Source organism: Diaporthe citri (assembly GCF_014595645.1).
Source record: "Diaporthe citri strain NFHF-8-4 chromosome Unknown scaffold_2, whole genome shotgun sequence".
In the NCBI taxonomy this organism is placed as follows: domain Eukaryota; kingdom Fungi; phylum Ascomycota; class Sordariomycetes; order Diaporthales; family Diaporthaceae; genus Diaporthe; species Diaporthe citri.
In genome coordinates, this window is record NW_025064847.1 from 3893438 (window position 1) to 3911442 (window position 18005).

Below are 18005 nucleotides of genomic sequence, written 5' to 3' on the forward strand. Positions count from 1 at the left end.
CTGGGCGAAATGGCACGTCATCAAGTGCTACCCTCCACGCAGCTTATACAGTCATGCCACGTTCCACGCTGATGGCTTGATCCCGCCAGTAAATTGAGTACTGGGATTTCATCATGCACCCATCCCGAGGAAATGGTTCAAGAGAGAAAGGCTTCTGCCTGCTTGCTGGTTACTCGCGGGATCTTCCCCCCCCCCCCAAGCTGTCCAGGGGTGGTTCCAGACGTGTGAGGGCCTAGCAAACGGCCTATGGATCTATGTGGGGTGCAACTGTGGTGAAGAGGGTTTGCATCAAAAAAAGATGTTCATGAGAACACATTAGTATCCGCAAACCAACCGCATGTCCATTCACATGGGTCAGGGATAGGTGACAAACGTCGGGCAGCAGGCGACGGTGGTTAAGAAGCTGGGCTGTGGTTCGGCCGTTGGTTTACCCCTGAGGCATGAGGAAGCTGTCCCTCCAGGGTCCCGGCCGGCTTGCCTGCTTGCTTGACAGCTCTGCCCCTCTCACCCCAATTCGGGCAGATCGCATGATTGGAAGGAAGGCGGCTCTCCCCCCACTATTTCATTGGGTGCTCTTTCTTTTCTCCTCACTTTGCTCACCTCCCTTTTGCCTTGTCCTTCTCTTCTAAGAAGCAGAGAACACCACGTCTTCAACTTCTCTGGACCGGCTGCTGCAGTAAAGTCTTTTCAGGGGGATTCCTCCTCTTTCACGGCCATCTCCTTTCTCTCCTTCTCTCTCTCTATCGCTCTCTCTATCTCTCTCCTATCTTGGTCGTTTCCTGCTCTGCTAGTCGTCAGTCCACCAGTGCCGTCTGCTTTCCTCGGGTCTCAGTCGATATCTCCGTCTTCGTCTCCATCATATCTCTAGCTGCTTCCGCTGCTCGTCTCTCTTGGTCGACATCACCTCCGAATCCTCTTCGAGCGTCGGGATTCTTCGTCTTCCGTTTCTCGCATCTCCTGTCAGCTTCAGCTTATCATCGTGTGCGAATATTTCCTTTCGTCGACTGAGCTCTTTCCGCTGCTTGTCTAGCTTTGGGCAGCCGCCGCTTGGTATCGCAACACAGCCAGGAGCACGACACATTCCCCTCTTGTGTCTCTCCAGGGCTTGGTTGAGGAATTTGCTCAAGACAAAAGGCCGCCCCGACCAGAAGACCAGGCTAGATATTGGTCTCCAGAGGCTCAAGGGATATACTTTCCAGACATCTGCGAGGTTATACAGGAGAAAGTACTTTCTTCTGCAGTTCTGCCCCCCCACGTTCTTGTTCGCGCTTCGTGGATTACTTTGGTTTAGTCCAGGGCTTGCTTTACGCAAATCCTGCCTCTCAAGCTATCACCCATCTTCCCGAAGACCACTGTCACCGAGCTGATCAAGATGGCCGAGCCTGGTCCTCCTGGCGCTCAGCTGCCTCCTCCCCCCCAGCCCAACGCTGGGGCTCCTGGCTATGAAAATGGCCAGAACGGTGGCTCTGGGAGCCATATGCCACCACCACCTCTGCACATCCCGCCCAACACGAACCCAATCCCGACTGCGATCACGTCGCCCATGACTGGAAACACCATCACGTCTCCGGGCAGTGCCAACCCTTTCGTCCGGCGTGCGGCCCCCGAGCCCAATAAGAGGGCTCTCTATGTTGGTGGTCTGGACCCTCGTGTGACTGAGGATGTTCTCCGTCAGATCTTTGAGACTACTGGTCATGTGCAGAATGTCAAGATCATCCCCGACAAGAACGTGAGTCGGAAGCGACCCCTGCCGTTTGCTACCTCTGCAAAGTTGCTGACTTGGTTTAACATAGAACAAGGGCTTCAACTACGGTTTCGTCGAGTACGACGACCCTGGCGCGGCCGAGCGTGCCATGCAAACCCTCAACGGCCGTCGTGTACATCAGATGGTGCGTAAACAGAGCGTGTGGCAGCAGCTGTCATCTTGGGAAACTAACAAACCACGCAGGAGATCCGTGTCAACTGGGCCTACCAGTCCAACACGTCCAACAAGGAGGATACCTCGAACCACTTCCATATCTTCGTTGGCGATCTGTCAAACGAGGTCAACGACGAAGTTCTTCTTCAAGCCTTCTCTGCGTTCGGCTCCGTATCCGAGGCCCGGGTCATGTGGGATATGAAGACCGGACGATCCCGTGGCTATGGATTCGTGGCGTTCCGAGACCGTGGTGAAGCGGAGAAGGCGCTCAGCTCGATGGACGGCGAGTGGCTTGGCTCGCGTGCGATTCGCTGCAACTGGGCGAACCAAAAGGGCCAGCCGTCTATCGCACAGCAGCAAGCAATGCAGTCGATGGGCATGACCCCTACGACTCCTTACGGCCACCACCACTTCCCCACTCACGGAGTCCACAGCTACGACATGATTGTGAACCAGACACCAGCGTGGCAGACGACTTGCTACGTCGGCAACCTGACCCCCTACACCACTCAGAATGATCTCGTGCCCCTGTTCTCCAATTTCGGCTATGTCGTTGAGTCGCGCTTCCAGGCCGATCGCGGCTTTGCGTTCATCAAGATGGATTCGCACGAGAACGCCGCGATGGCGATTTGTCAGCTTAACGGCTACAATGTCAATGGCAGGCCTCTGAAGTGCAGTGTAAGTCGACATTGCGACACTCCCTTCCAGGCAAATATTGAACAGATGCTGACTTTTTAACAAGTGGGGCAAGGACAAGACTCCTAGCAACCCACCGGGCGGCTTCGATCCAAACCAAGCATACAGCCCCCAGAGTGCTCAGGCTTCTGCCTTCCCCGGCACCCCCAACACCTACTTTCCCCAGTATGCTGGAGGTGAGATAGCCCGCTTCACCAACTCTGTTGGGTATCCTGTCACGTCACTGACTTCTGCCGCAGCGCAGTACGGACAGCAAGGTAACTACGGTGGTCCCGCCGCCCAGTCTCCTGCAGGTTATGGACCTCAGATGGGCTTCAGCGGACCACCCAGCGCCGGTGGCTATGGTCGTGGCCAGCAACTACCCAATGCCCAGTGGGCGCCACCTCAGGGACCCAACGCTGCGTATGGCGGCTACCAGGGCTAATCCTTTGGCGAGCGCCTGTCCGTCCAACCCCGATCTCGCCTGCCAACTAAACAGAGTGTCGGAGAGGACGCAAGTCCTCGCGCTCCCAGGCGTTGAAAATGGCGTGTACGAAGTACCCACTCTTCGAACCGTGCCTGTTACAACATCAATTTCAAGTCTATTGGCGCCTTCACTCTTCCAACCGACCCTTTTTGTTGTGGGATTTTGCAAGCATTTTAAGAGCGTGGGAATGATTGAACAACTTTGACGGCATCGACGCTGGGCTGTCTCGATGTCTTGACATTGCTGGTGAATCGCAGAGGAAATCTCGTTCTCATGTACCTCACATCAAGGTTCCTCGTTCTTGTTCAGATCATAGTTCACGGATGTTCCGTTCCGTGTCCTGTGGTTTTTTCCTGACTGTCTGTCCGCTGTCACAAAAATTACCAGGTTGTGTGTGTGCTTTCTGTACACTGGATACCACCTTTGTCTTCACGCTGCTGGGAGTGTTTTCGGGTCCTGCAAGGGGAGCTCTCTTTCCAATTTTGATACGCAAACGAGATCACTTTGGTGGCTTGTATGTGGAGATGTTATACTTTGGGATGACTTTACGAATTTCTCTACCTCTCACTTTGACTGCAAATTCATACATCTTTTCTACTCGTCTCTGCAATTGCTCCTGGTGGCATTCATTCAGAGTTGTGCTGTGGGGGGGGGGGAAGGATTTCTTTGGCCGAATACACGTCGAGGGCTGAGTATCAAGTTGTTCAAAATGAGCGGGCGGGCGACGGGCCAGCAACGCTGTTTGGCTGAGCGAAGTGACATTGATGAGATTGAGCGCTGAGTAGTTTAGACTGTGATACGAACTACAAGATGGCATTCGGTACAATTTGTCCATGCCGTGGCGGACCTTGTCATTACCATTGTAGATGAATCAATGGTTCCGAAACCTGGCTGAAATGCGTGAGACGGCTCGTGAGTGACCTCTCCCGAGCAAGACCGTCGACTAGATCCAACAATAGCAGACGCAAATGACTCGAGATGGCGACGACAATGTGCAATCATAGAGGGAGTCAAGTAGTGCTCATAACTTGACGTATCGTGCTCCGTCGCTTGGATGGTCATGACTCTGGGTAGGGGTGATTGGCAGGAAGTCTTGGGTCGGCCGGCGGTGGTGATGGTATGGCTCTGACAAGCGTCCGGCACAAATCGTACCGTGTGGCAGACGGTAGTGACGAAAGGGAACACCAGCTCCGAGAGGCCAGACTCATACTGTGCGACGTCGTGCACCAGATTGGAAACGAGCTGGCGCCTGTTTTAGTGCCCAACCCAGCCGAGCTGGAGTGTCCCCAAGGTTTCCTCTACCAACCTTACAAGGTTACCTCGCTGACCCTGCTGTGCGCCTAGCTCTCCCGGCCCCCTCTGGCCGGCCGCCCAGCTGCCCAGGTTTCATTCACTGGCATCAGTGAGCAACTTCCTAGCCAGCCTGTCTTTCGTCAGGCAGGCAGGTAGTGAATGCAGTCTTGGGTAGGTAACCCGGGGTCCCAAGGCTTCTCCATCTCCAGGTTTACGGCTTGGCACTACCCGGGCCAGCTTTGCTCCCCCTTCCCTCTCCCTCCCCATCTCCCCCAGTCCCCGTCCCCGTCCCCGTCCCGTCAGCCCGTCGCTCACCTCCAGTGTGCGTGTGTGTGCCCAGACATTCTGGACTGGCATTGAAACGGCCAAAAAAGCAGTGGTACGCTTTTCAAACGACTCCAGGTCCACACCCATCTCAACAGCATCACCACCAAAGGGCAGTGAACCCGCCACTGCCGCCTCTGACGTATTGTTTACTGTCCTGTCCGTTCCATTCCATAATGAACGTCTAGAGCAAGTCGATAACGGGTCTCCCCTTGTCGCCTTCTTTGGGACGCGTTTGTGCCCAATTGATCGGCCCAGGCCCAGCTCAACCAGGTCATTTCCGCCGGGCGGCCTTGTCCCTCTGGTTTCTGGTGTCATCCCCCTCCCCTTCGCAGTCGACAACCAACCCACTTTTTGCTCGCCTAGCACGCCCGCCAGCCAACGACAATATCCGTGCTTGCTGCCCGCCCATCGAGCTCGTTCCAGGGTCTGCATCCTGGACGCTCGCCCATCTCTACCCATCTCTTGACGAGAAGAGCCCGACGCGATCCCAACAACGCTCTTGTTCCTCTCCAACCGTCCTCACCTCAGCATTCGGCCATCTGCCCACCCGCCGACGTGCCTCACCGTCCGACTATCTCACCTCCCCCCCCCCATTCTACCTCCGCCTCGAATAGCGACGTCAACCCCGACGGTGGCTTTCACGTCACCAACGAACCGCAGCCATGGATCAGTGGGGGCCAAGCTACCACGACCCTGCCGGCGCATCGAGGCGATACAATGGCAATGACCAGATGGGCCCCAGAGGCTACGCTGCCCAGCCAGCTCAGGCGCCGGCCCAGGCGCCTGCAGGATTCAAATATGACCAGTATCAGGGAGGTCTCAATTCACATGCCTCGAGTTCCGCGACCTCCCCCGTCACCACCCCGCAACTGCGCGACAACAACGGCGACGTCCCCATGGCCGACGCAAACGATCCCTACGCGAGCATGAGAATGCCCATGAGACCTCATCACTCTACACATGTCTCCAGTGGCAGCCGATCGTCCACCCTGCACTCTCCGCAGGAGCCCTCTGCCGCTGCCCAACGGTACTCGCCCATGGAGGTGCTGTCCCCAACCTCCCCGTACGCCAAAGCTGGGGCCAGCCAATTCTCTGCACCCCCGACAACGCGACAGTCCCCGACACGGTCCGCCGATTACCACTCCCCACAGAGTCCGTACTACCAGAACAGTCGGCAATCATCCCAGCAGCTGCCGCCCATGGCTCCCTTTCCCGCTGCTCTTGAGCAATACCCCCAGCCTGGCGTCATGAGTCCACGAGGAGACACCTGGCCGAATAACCCCACATCTCCCAAACGGATACTCTCCATGTCAGCAGGTCCGGTGGTGAGCAAGGGCCCGGTGCCCGAGTTCAAGAAGATAAGGACATCGCAGGATCTCCAGCCAAGGGTCACCGCGCAGCCAGCCTTCCGGCGTGCGAATCCAGAAGGCGGTTTTATTAGTGTAGGTCCCACGTCCGTGTGTTTCAAGTACGCCGCGATCAGAGACTGACGACGATGTTGCAGCCCCTTCAAGCCCTGACCGTTCATCTGCCGGCGACGTACCGGATATGCAACCCGAGCTTCAAGTACGAGTCATCGCGCAACCCTCGGCGGGTCCTGACGAAGCCAAGCAAAGGCTGCAAGAACGATGGCTATGATAACGAGGATAGTGACTATATCCTATACGTGAACGATATCCTCGGCTCTGAGGAGGCTGGGCACAAGTGAGTTAGCCCGAGACCCTCGCGGTAAGGGTGCAGCCAGCTAACCCTGCATGGCAGAAATCGGTATTTGATATTGGATGTTTTGGGCCAAGGAACATTCGGTCAGGTCGTCAAATGCCAGAATCTCAAGACTCAGGAGGTTGTTGCTGTGAAGGTCATCAAAAACCGCACTGCATACTTCAACCAGAGCATGATGGAGGTGTCTGTTCTGGACTTGGTAAGACTGCACTGAATTGCGATCTCGGACGTCTCGCTAACATCTATATAGCTCAATACCAAGCTCGACAAGAACGATGACCATCATTTGCTGAGGTTGAAAGACACCTTTATACACAAACAGCACTTGTGTCTGGTCTTCGAGCTCCTCAGTGTCAATCTGTACGAGTTGATCAAGCAGAACCAGTTCCGTGGTCTTAGCACAACTCTGGTCAGGGTCTTCGCTCAGCAACTTCTGAACGGGCTGGCGCTTCTGAACAAGGCTCGACTGATCCACTGCGACCTGAAACCCGAGAACATCCTCCTGAAGAACCTCGAAAGCCCCATCATCAAAATCATCGACTTCGGTTCGGCATGCGACGAGCGGCAGACTGTGTACACGTACATCCAGTCGAGATTCTACCGTTCACCTGAGGTGCTACTGGGATTGCCATATTCCTCAGCAATAGACATGTGGTCGCTCGGTTGTATTGTCGTCGAGCTTTTCCTCGGCCTGCCGTTGTTCCCCGGGTCGTCCGAGTACAACCAGGTCTCGCGGATCGTTGAAATGCTCGGCAACCCGCCAAACTGGATGATCGAAATGGGCAAGCAGGCGGGCGAATTCTTCGAGAAGAGACAGGACGAGTTCGGCCGTCGGACGTACCACCTGAAGAGCATGGAGCAGTACTCGAGAGAACATGGCACTAAAGAACAGCCCAGCAAGAAGTATTTCCAGGCCGAGACATTACCGGAAATCATCAAGTCTTACCCCCATGCCTCGGAAGAACATGAAGCCGATCGAGATAGAGAGAGGTATGTGGCCAGCCGTCACTCAAGATCAAAACAGCCGATACTGACAGATGGCAGAAATGAACAACCGGATTGCCTTCATAGACTTCGTAAGAGGTCTACTCACCATCAACCCTCTGGAGAGGTGGTCACCACAGCAGGCTAAGCTCCACCCGTTCATCACTCAGACCAAGTTCACCGGTCCTTTCGTACCGCCGATGAACCTCAAGGCAAGCTCCCTCAACAGGTCACCGGCGCCTGGGACGCAGCAGCAGCAGCAGGCCGAGGCGATAAGCAAACAAAGGGCGCAGGCGGCGCAGGCACAGGCCAACACAGCGGCCCAGGGTGCCTACTCCATGGCCACTGGCCAGTACGCTTCTTCCAGCCACGGCGCAGGCCCAGCCTACGGAGCAAATAATATGTACTCGCCCAGCCATGCCGGACCGCCACCTGCGTACGGCTCGCAACCGAATCCATACAGCCAAGTTGGTATGAACCCCGCACAGATGCCAAACGCAAATTACAATGCTGTCACGCAGCAGCCCGGAATGTACCAACAAGCGGTGAGACGGCAGCGGGCTTCGACCATGGAACAGCAACAAAGCGGCATACCGGCAGCGATACAAAGGGTTGCCAGCCATCTCGACCCCAACGCGCCCATTCGGCTGCAGCCAAGCCCTGCTTACTATCCTCCACCGGCGGACGGGGGCGGCCTTATAGATCCGGCTTCCGCCCGCGCTGGTGGCAGGAGGGGCAGCCAGGCTCAGAGAGGTGGGGCGGCCAGGGGCAATCGGGATTTCATCCGGAATCTGGAAGAGAGAACGCTCGAGGAGGGTTTCGGTCAGAACAATCATTGGGGCCACTGAGGATAGGTTGGCGGGGCCGTTGAATACCCAACGGCTGCAATTGCTATTGGAGACCAGCAGGAATCCCGACCTAAGATCGCCCCGGTGGGGGCGGACGATACGCCAGCTGACACCTTCCGGGCGATATAAGGGGGACTTCGGCTTGAGCGCTGCAGAAGGGCTTGTTTGGCCAGCTAGCCCCTCTGAGATCTGCCTCGAAGACAGCAGGGCGTGCTTTGTGCAGGAGACGGTGTCAGAGTCCGTTCTGATGTCATTTCGGGGAAGTGTGACCAAGGGCGGAGCCGAGTGCCCTATTCATCCAGAGAATGGAAGCCCGGCTGCATGCTCCTGTCCTCGGACAACTTGGTCTGGATGAGCCGGAAGTCACAAGGGATGGTTGAGAGGGAGGTATAGAGCCATACTCCGTCGAGACGAAGGCGGGGGCGCGGTGGTCGAGTGTTGTTCTATAACTAGCTTTTTTTTTTGGAGAGGATGGCCAAGTTTCAATTCCCCTTTTGTGTTGTTTTACTTCTTCGGTCGTAGGAGGAGGTGGAAGGTTGGGCATCAGTGGCTGGTATGATATACGAAATGTACGGGTCGACTGCCGACCGGGCCCCCAGTGCGGCGGACATGAATAGTGGGAAGGGACTGGTCCGTGGTCTGTTCTTTCTGGTTCGTAAAGACGCCTCAGAGAAAGCAAGAAAGCAAGAAAGCATGCACAGCTATGGACTATTTTGGCAACTGCCGGCATCCCGGGGAGGTGAATTACGGGGGGACCTTGCTGCCACCAGGCCTCGCCCTTGCTCCGGGCTCGCAAGCGTTCGACCATCTGCTTGTCAGGACTGTTCCTCGAGAGACGGCGAGGCATTCACGAAGGGACCCGCCGTGATCCATTTGGCACTCGCCCCCAGTCAGTCTTTCGGGCCTATTGTGCAGCAACATCATGTTGATGCAGCGCGCCCCTGGCCGTACCTCTCTGACCACGAGGGAGCGTTCATCTTCATACGCCTCCTTGGGACGAAGCCTTCCCAAGCGATGCCGATCCTTGGCCCCGTCGTAGCTTTCGTCGCCACCAGCTGAAGCACGCCAACGGTCAGCTCGCCAATGCGTGAAAAGTATGTTGCCCCTCCCCTGGAGACGGATTCGACTATGCTCAACTATCACGACTCAGCAATGCCTAGAAAACCCGCCGCGGGCCTAGTCGGGAGCAGTTCATGTTCAAGTGCGGCGCAGCCATTCCCCTCCTCCTCCTTCACCCTCCCCCCCCCGCCACCCCGGGGCCCCGAGGCCGTGTCGTATCGTGAGGTGTAGTAAATAGTGCGGTAAGAAACAAGAGCCAGGCATAGTGAGTGTGTGAATGTGGTCATATTGGGGCGAGTCCCGTTCTCCGGTTCTGGCCACTTATCTCCCCGTAATACGGGTGGAACAAGTGTTCTATAGGCAATAAAGGGGGGGCCGAGACTGTGTGTGTGTGTGTGTGTGTGTGTGTGTGTGTGTGTGTGCATATTCGCATGCCCGTCCCGCCGGAGACGTCATCCGACATGACCTTTTGACGCAGTCCTCGTCTCACCACCTATGCACAGATGATGGGTGAGGAATATCAAGGGGAGTAGTACTCTGTAGGTACCTGATGTGAGAGCCATGTGTGTAGGGCCGAGGGAAACGGCGGCCGTGGTGGTAGTAGGCATTATCGCGCGGACGGGAGACGACGCCGACTGGGCCGGGTGTCACCGCGTCTCGGGGCACACTTAGACACTACACTTTTCCTCCGCGGCATTCTGCACGAAGTACCCAGCATCGGAGCGGCAGTGCACACAGGAGGACATGAGACGATGCAGCGGACAGAAGAGTGGTAGTGGTGTGGAGGTCCCCTAAGACCTAGAAGGTACTAAATATAGAGAGGCGGCGGGGCTGAGGGACAGGGTTTGGGTGGTGCTGGGAGGTGGGATGGGGATGGGATGGGACCCGACCCAGCAGAGCAGAGCCAAAGCACAGAGAGAGCTCCCCACGACAAGGAAATGGCTACGGTGGTGGCTTTGCAATGTTGCATTCCGGTAGCGACTGGGCATGGGACTGGCGGTGCTCCCCCAGATTGATTATTGCCCCTTGGCGATCATCACCCAGGCGTATATGTGACAACAACGCTCAGCTCAGGGTCCAAGATGCTGTGCTGTGCCTTGTTGACGGCGGCGTGGGAGGGATGGAGAAGGGAGAGAAGAAGAAGTCAATGGAGAACTGGTGACGTTACTTGGGGGAGGGTGATGCGATGTGACCTTGGGAGCTTGGGCCACTCTACCATCAACCACGCGCATATTCAGTAAATAGTCTAGTAATAAATGACTGTAGCCTCGTGTGTTTGAGTACCCGCCGTCGCAAATCGGCTCGTCAGCTCGTCAGCTCTACTGGGGCCGTTGGGGCCGCGTTGGCGCTGGTCCCAGTCCCACCGCTAGGCATGCCCTGTTGGAACCCACTTCCCACGCGCGCTTTTCCCGTCGATGGAGGCACACACACGTGTGGATGGGGCAAGTCTCTCTCTCTCTTCTCTCCTCTGCCCCTCCCCGGGCTCGGTTCACTGCCAGAAATTTTGGATTTGCAATATAGCCTGACTAGAAGAGGCACTAATGGCCCCGGAATAGTTCCCGCCCAAGGCGGCCGTCGCCATCTCCTGCAGGACAGACAATGGAGCTCTGGCCTGACAGCCCCGAATACATATAATAAACGCTGCAAGCGGAAAGTTTCCACAGGACCCTGGCAGAACGCGGCAAGGGCTTTCGGGGGGCGCATGGACGGACGCGAACAGGGGTCGGGATACCTACCGTAGACTACATTCACAGCGGCCATGGAAAGTACAGTGAGTAGACTACCTATCCACCTAGCTGGTAGGTAAAGTAGACTATCCGTGGGCCGAGACCAAGACAAGAGAAGATTGACGCTGGGGCGACGATCTATCAGGTAGCCTACCAGCTTACACGGCATGCACGGTAGCAGTTGCTCACCAACACCCTAGCTTGAGCGTTGAGATAGATGCATGTTGGGTGTTGATCGAGCCAGTCGAGGTGGCATGCCAGAGGCGAGGACGAGGAGACGGAGACGGAGCAGTGCATGGGCTTTGGAAGTGGGGGATCCTCTGCGGGGGGTTGGACTGTTGCTGACTCTGCTGCCCATGCCATGCTGTGTATGTTTAATTTCCATCCTTCTTCGATGGCGATAACGGGCTCTTTCCTGGACCCGCCCTGCTGACTCCTCTCCAACACATGCACGCGCACACCCACACATTTTCTCAAGCAACTGCCTCCAGCTTCAGGAGTAGTGTCTGGTGGTACACTGCGTTGTTTTCTCACACGGCCCCACAACGTATACTCTTTGTCGAGTCCTGCCTGTGGCTTGGCTGGTGCATATCAGCCTGCATTGGTCCAACGTTTCCTCGAAAAGACATATACACCAGATGAAACACATCGATTTGCTTCTAACACAGCAGGAGGGTTCCATCGCAGCAGCACATACCACCTGTTAGCCAAGGTACGACAATGTTAATTATTGTTCTGTTTTCGGTTTTCGGTTCCCTGCCCCACGTCCCATGCCCCATACCATGCCCAAACCGTGCCATACCGTGCCATACCATACCATACATGCTACCTAGGGCAACTATATTGCTGGCGTACTGTATCTCGAGTGGGGACTTGCAGCCCGGGCAGCTGAGGCTGGACAATTGAACATGCATCTCTCTGGTGGCACCCAGGGCAGGTCCTGATGAGGCCTGGCCTCCTGCCGGTGAGCTGCAGAGGGATTTCCTCATGGTCCTGCACTGCCCCGAGCAATAAAAGTGCTCCTCTTCGGGCATGGCGCCTCTGTGGACAACCGCGGGGCGCCACTCCCCTTCCCACCTTGAGGTAGCTTTCCCCATCCATCCACCCACTCGCCCATCCGACCAGCTCTTCCGAGCTTGACTGAGTTTCCTGCGGCTGCTCTGCTGTGTGTCTGGTGAGATTCCCCACCGCGCAGAGCCGGCCCCATCAGCACCAACAGGCGCGGCCGGTTCTCACGCAGTGCAGGCAAAACCCCAGCCCTGCTCAGGTGCAGGCCCATACTCATACTCCCATCCTCATGCGCATGCTCGGGCTTCAGGCTTCAGGCACGGATGTGAGAAGGTGGGAACGCCTGGCTGCAGAAACCGGGTATCACCACACAATTCCTCCTCCTGCTACCCTGCCCTGTCCTGTTCCTGACTTACCTATCCTATCCTATCCTATCCTATCCTATCCTATCCTATCCTATCCTATCCTATCCTATCCTATCCTATCCTATCCTATCCTGCCCTGTCCTCAGCCCAGTCCCGTCCCGTGCTGGCCTTGAAGCTCACCAGTGCCAGACCTGCCTCCCCATTCGCCTTCTCTCCTTTCATCCTATCTCACACTCACATATCTAAGCCTCACACGCAAGACCCGTCCAGATCCCGCCCGTCCGTCGCGCTGCGCTCGGATCTCCCGCCGAGTGAGAGCGAGCGAGGTGCGAGCGAGTGACAAGACAGTGACAACCGTCATCCTGGGCCTTGCTTCGAGTCGTGCTGCCCTTCCCTGCCCTGCTTTGCCTTGCCTTGCCTCGGCCTGGTCAGGCCTGCTCGTCACTCCTTGGGCTGGGGGTGAGCTCGACCTCTGTGCCCAGGTGTGCGTGCTTGGGCTGGAATTCGGACGGCGGAGCGCGCAGTGCAGCAGCAGCCCAAGAACCGAAGCAGCAAGCAGCAGCAAGCGGCACCTGCGACTGCGCGACTGCGACTGACTGCGACGCAACAACGCACGACCAAAAGCAGCCAGTGTTCCTAAATAAAGGGCCGCCTGTCTCTGCCGGCGCCCACCCTGCCCCGTTTCCTTTATTATGATAATGCCTTTCGGTCGCTCCGCCAAACCAAACAACCGATCTCAACAACACCTGGTTGAATCGGCTGGGCCCGCCGCCGTTTCTGGCTCCTCCCAAGCTGCTGCTGGCACGGATTCCGCTGGGGGTGCCTCGTCTGCCTCTGCCTCTGCCTCTGCCTCTGCCTCTGCCTCTGCTGCCGGCCAGGGCATTTCCCCTTCCGGCGTTGCTGGCGCCCAACCCGGACCCGGTCACGGTCAACAAGCCCAGTCTCAGGGCCAGTCCCAGTCCCAGTCCCAAACCCACCACCAGGTCGGCGTGCAACCTCAAGGCCCCTCCTCAGCCTCGGGGCCCTCCACCACCACCTCAGAATCCTTTGTCCAGAACCTGCGGGCTGCCAGCCAACCACCGCCTCTGCCGCCGTCAGCATCTCACCTCTACTCCTCTGCTCCCACCGCCTCGCCGTCAGGTCCAAACAACTCGTCGTCCCATCACCAGACCCAGCTGCACCAGCTGCAACCCCTCAACACCGCCAACCCCGTCCCCGAAGCGCGGGTCCGCAAGGCTGCGCATGAATTTGCAGATGCTGTTGCCAGATCGCAGTCTCAGAGATATCACCAAGTAGCCACCCCCGTCCAGCCTAACCCCTCCTTCGGCTCCTCCTTCGAAGACCTCTCCAAACAATCTTACACCCCCCCGCAACCACCCCTCGCTTACCACCACCAGCATCACCACCAGCAACAGCTCCAGCAGCTCCAGCAACACCAGCAGCAGCAACACCAGCAGCAGGCCCCGGCCCCCGTCGAGTCCCGGCGCTCCACCCGCCGATTGATCAAGAACATCCTCGCCGGCGCTCCCAATCTCAATAAGGCTGACCAGGCCCGCCCCGAGTACACCCCCCACCACCACCCCTCCCACTCCCAGTCCCAGCACGCCTACGACAACACCGCCGGCCTTGCTCGTCGCCCATCCAAGCGCATCAGCAACCCACCGGCGCTACGGACCGGCCCGTCTCAGGTCTCCCTCGACCAGCAGCCCGCCGACTGGCAGTCCCAGGCGCCCCAGACCCAACCGTCGCCCCTGCAAAATGTAAGCATAATCTTGTCTCGGTCTTCACCTGGATGATGGGGAGGAGCGCACGCCTGACTGACCACAACTTCACAACTGCAGAACCCTCACGAGTTCCAGCTGCCCACCCTTCGTCGAGTCCCCTACCAACCAGGATACCTCGCCGTATTCAGACGAGGGCGGTTTCATTCACCCGCACGGCCAGATCCACATCCAGACCCAGCTGACACCCGACCAACAACAGCAACTCGGTCAGGTCGCCTTCGATCCAGCCACTCGACAGTACCAGTTCATATCCCACTCCCCCCAGAGGCAGGTACAGACCGAAGGGAGCCAGCTTGCGTACTCTGGCCACCTTGGTGCCGAACAGCACCGCAATCCAGAGACAATATCTCAGCTGTCGCATGAGTCGCCCGCTACAGACGCTGACCACCTCCTTTCTTCCAACGTCCAGTCCACGACGACCTCCCCTGCTGTGAGGTACTCGGCCCACGCCCAAGACTTCCCTTCCCGTTCAACTTCGCTGCAGCCACACAACCAGCAGCTACAGCAGCAGTCGTCGTCGGACGGCCAGCAGCAGGAGCACCACAGCCAACAGGGTATGGCTCCACAAGGAGGGCCGCCCCAGACAAGACGGTCTCAGGAAACCGAAAAGAGTCTCCGCGGCGATATCCCCCCGGGGCCCCCACCTGGCTACAGGCACAGTCAGCAACCGTCCAACAGTATGAACAACCTGCCTTCGGCTCCACAAGCCCCTCAAGGCGCGTCAGGCGCGAACCCCAGCTTTCGTCAGAGCACTATTCAAGACCGGCAGCAGCAGCAGCAGCAGTTCGATGGGGCTGCAGAGCAAGGTCGCAACAGCCCGCAGCCATCAGAAGACCCCGAGAAGGCCTTTAAAGATCTGCGTAAGCCTTTCCCACCTGTGATATGCCGAATTGGTTTAAGACCCTAACATTTCATTCTGCAGTGACAAAGTACAAAAATGTTAAGCGCTTGTATTTCGACGGCAAGACCCAAATCGAGCAACTCAATGGTCAGGTGGAGCAGCTCCAGAATGCAGTCGCCAACCAGAGGATCACCCAGTCCCGTACCGCACTGGACGACAACGAGTACATGACAAGGTTCAACAGGTTGAACGGGGCGATCAACAACTTGTCCTTCAACATTCGCAAGGACTGGGTTTCGGTCCCAACGTGGCTGGAGAGCTACGTCAGCACTGATGCTCTGAAGACGGGCAAGCAAGAGATGACTGCACTCGGCCGCGCTGTCATCACAAGATGGATTGTCGAGGAAATATTCCATGGCTGTTTCCACCCCGGGCTAGACCCAGAACTCAGCAGGCAACTGAAAGAAATCGAGCAGAACATTCGCCGTGGCAACTATACGATGACCAGTCAGGAGGAGCATGACGCATTGACATCAAAGGTCGTGAGCTGGAGGATGACGACGCTGGACGGCCTGCACCACATTCTACAATCGGCAGAGAGTTCTGAGCACCGCCAAGACTTCATCCGAAAAGCCACGTCAAATCTAACTGCATATCTCTTCCAGCATCTCACAGAGCCTCCTCCGGCCGGTGTTGATGGAAGCGCAAGCATGATCGTGGAGCTCGCCGTTGGCATAGCAGCAAACCTGCCGATGGAGAGTCGCGATGTGGCAATCATTTACCCGCTACCACAGGATAACCTACAACCGAACATCATGGAGGTTGAGAAGGCGCCGCTCCCGCCGATCGAGACAAGGCCGCCCGATAGCGACGGAGATGCGGATTCGAGAGAAGAAAATGGCAAGGACAGCGGCGGTGAGAAGAGCAGCAGCAAAGAGCGCAGCAGCAAGTCCAGAGCCGGTATGTCAGCAAGTTCAACTCTTTCAAGTCTACTCAGCAACGCCCCGTCGGTGCTTGTTCCTGGCAGCAGCAGCCGCAAGGGCAGCGTGGCTTCGGTTTCTCAACAGCCATCTGGTCGCAAACTCTCGACTGCGCCCTCGATCACAGGTACTGACTCGACAACGACATTAGCTCTACCTCCAAAGGATAGCAACAAGGTGCGATTCGCCGGCTTCCTTGCCGTCGAGGTCCGGGGACGGCAGGTGCTCGTCAAGGCGCCCGTGTGGACGTTGGGTTGAAGGTCCCCCCGATGAGAGGACCTAAGGGCTCTTTGCAGAGATACAAAAGACCAGGCAGTACCTTTGGAGACGATACTCGTGCGCAACAACGGCAGCATGGTCTCAAAGTGTACGGTTTCTTGTGTCCGTAAGAGTGTCCTTGTGCTTGGCACGTGGAACAAGATGGGGAAGTCTTGGAAGCTACGGTCAGAGAAAAAGGCCAAGGCGACAAGATGTTCATCACAGGCAGCTGGTCGACCTCTCTTCTGGCCTCAGGGACAAGGCAAAAAGCCTCTATCTTGCTGGCCAGGGACAAGTATCCCCTTGGTCAGCTCCTTGTTGTACACACAGAAATGGTGGAGGAGACACTCCACGTATCTTTGACCAAAATTCGATGACGATAAATTACAAGTAGACACAAGCTCCAGCAGTCCTGGCCTTGGTCTTATTTTTTACTTCTTTGGTAAATGTGATGAATCTTTGAGGAGTCTATGTATTTTCTTAGCTTAACGGGCTACCCAAGTGCCGTTGCGTGGAAAGAGAGCGGCCCAAAGCTCTTCGCTCTCTCATCAACCTTCACAGAGTCTCGAGCAGCCATCCTTGTATGTGATATCACCGCCTGCCTTTCTCGGATGTGCCCCGCCATCATTGAGTTGCGCCAGCTGCAGCTTGCACACCTTAACGGTAGCGGCAGAATAATGTTGCTCTTCGTCCCATGATATCCCGCCTTGGACGTACATAACCACTCACCCGGGCCATTTACAGGGAAGTCATAAGAGAAATGGCAGACGATAACACCTCCAAACCAAACCACCTGGAGCCGTCCGAATTAGGGACCAAGGAATAGTAAGTTGCGCAGACTCCTTTTCCCCGATTAGCCCGCTCCTGCGCACTCCCCCCCCCCCCCCAAAAAAAAAAAAACTTCCAGAACAACAACTCCTCCTACATCACACACAACACGTCCCGCAGGCTGACAGGAGGCGGCCTCCCCCGCGAACTAAAAACAGCTGGGACAACCTCTACAAGCGCGAGCTCGTCAACAACGCCTCCGACCCCGCCGACCGCGGCACGGTCTGGTTCGACGACTCGGACGCCGAGGCGAAGCTGCTCCAGTTCCTCGAGGGCCTGGCGGAGGGAGAAGAAACATCAACAGAAGGACCAGCGGTCGCACTGGACCGGCATTCGACGTCCTTCCTGGACCTGGGCTGCGGCAACGGCTCGCTGCTGTTCGCCCTGCGGGAGGAGGGCTGGCGCGGCCGCTGCCTGGGCGTGGACTACAGCGGCGAGAGCGTGGCGCTGGCGCGGCAGATCGCCGGGTCGGGCGCCGTGGCGGGCGACGACGAGGTCGAGTTCGCCGAGTGGGACGTGCTGCGGGGCGACTACGGCGTCGTGCTTAGCCAGGCGCAGGGGGGAGGGTGGGACATCGTGCACGACAAGGGCACGTTCGATGCCGTCTCGCTGAGCGACGAGGCCGACGCTCGCGGGCGCCGCGTAAGTGAGGGCTACAAGGCACGCGTGGTGCGCCTCGTGCGGCCGGGTGGGCTGTTCCTCGTCACCAGCTGCAACTGGACCGAGGCCGAGCTCCAGGGCTGGTTCGGCGAGGGCAGCGCGGACGTCGAGGGCGGCGGCTCCTTTGTGCGGGTTGGCAGGGTCGAGTACCCGAGCTTCAGCTTCGGTGGGGTTAAGGGGCAGACCATCAGCACGCTGTGCTTTCAGAAGAGGTGAGGGCTGCATGGGCGGGCGTCCCTTC

The 18005-nt window shown here is 57.4% G+C and overlaps 4 protein-coding genes across 4 annotated transcripts; all 4 read left to right on the forward strand.

Annotated features, from left to right (window-relative positions):
• Positions 1–1372: 1372 nt before the first annotated feature.
• Positions 1373–3038, forward strand: INS49_006633 (uncharacterized protein; the record flags this gene model as incomplete). Its single annotated transcript, XM_043167403.1, has 5 exons — positions 1373–1729; positions 1794–1889; positions 1949–2596; positions 2670–2790; positions 2854–3038. The coding sequence occupies 5 exons, from the start codon at positions 1373–1375 to the stop codon at positions 3036–3038; spliced, it is 1407 nt and encodes a 468-aa protein (XP_043028547.1).
• Positions 3039–5362: 2324 nt separating this feature from the next.
• INS49_006634 (uncharacterized protein) lies at positions 5363–8254 on the forward strand (the record flags this gene model as incomplete). The annotated part of the gene is made up of 5 exons (XM_043167404.1): positions 5363–6142; positions 6205–6404; positions 6462–6621; positions 6673–7412; positions 7636–8254. 5 exons carry the CDS (start codon positions 5363–5365, stop codon positions 8252–8254), a joined length of 2499 nt encoding a protein of 832 aa, XP_043028548.1.
• A 4857-nt stretch (positions 8255–13111) lies between these two features.
• INS49_006635 (uncharacterized protein) lies at positions 13112–16276 on the forward strand (the record flags this gene model as incomplete). Its single annotated transcript, XM_043167405.1, has 4 exons — positions 13112–14173; positions 14255–14290; positions 14397–15057; positions 15120–16276. The coding sequence occupies 4 exons, from the start codon at positions 13112–13114 to the stop codon at positions 16274–16276; spliced, it is 2916 nt and encodes a 971-aa protein (XP_043028549.1).
• A 760-nt stretch (positions 16277–17036) lies between these two features.
• Positions 17037–17980, forward strand: INS49_006636 (uncharacterized protein; the record flags this gene model as incomplete). The annotated part of the gene is made up of 2 exons (XM_043167406.1): positions 17037–17101; positions 17263–17980. The coding sequence occupies 2 exons, from the start codon at positions 17037–17039 to the stop codon at positions 17978–17980; spliced, it is 783 nt and encodes a 260-aa protein (XP_043028550.1).
• Between the last annotated feature and the right edge of the window lie 25 nt (positions 17981–18005).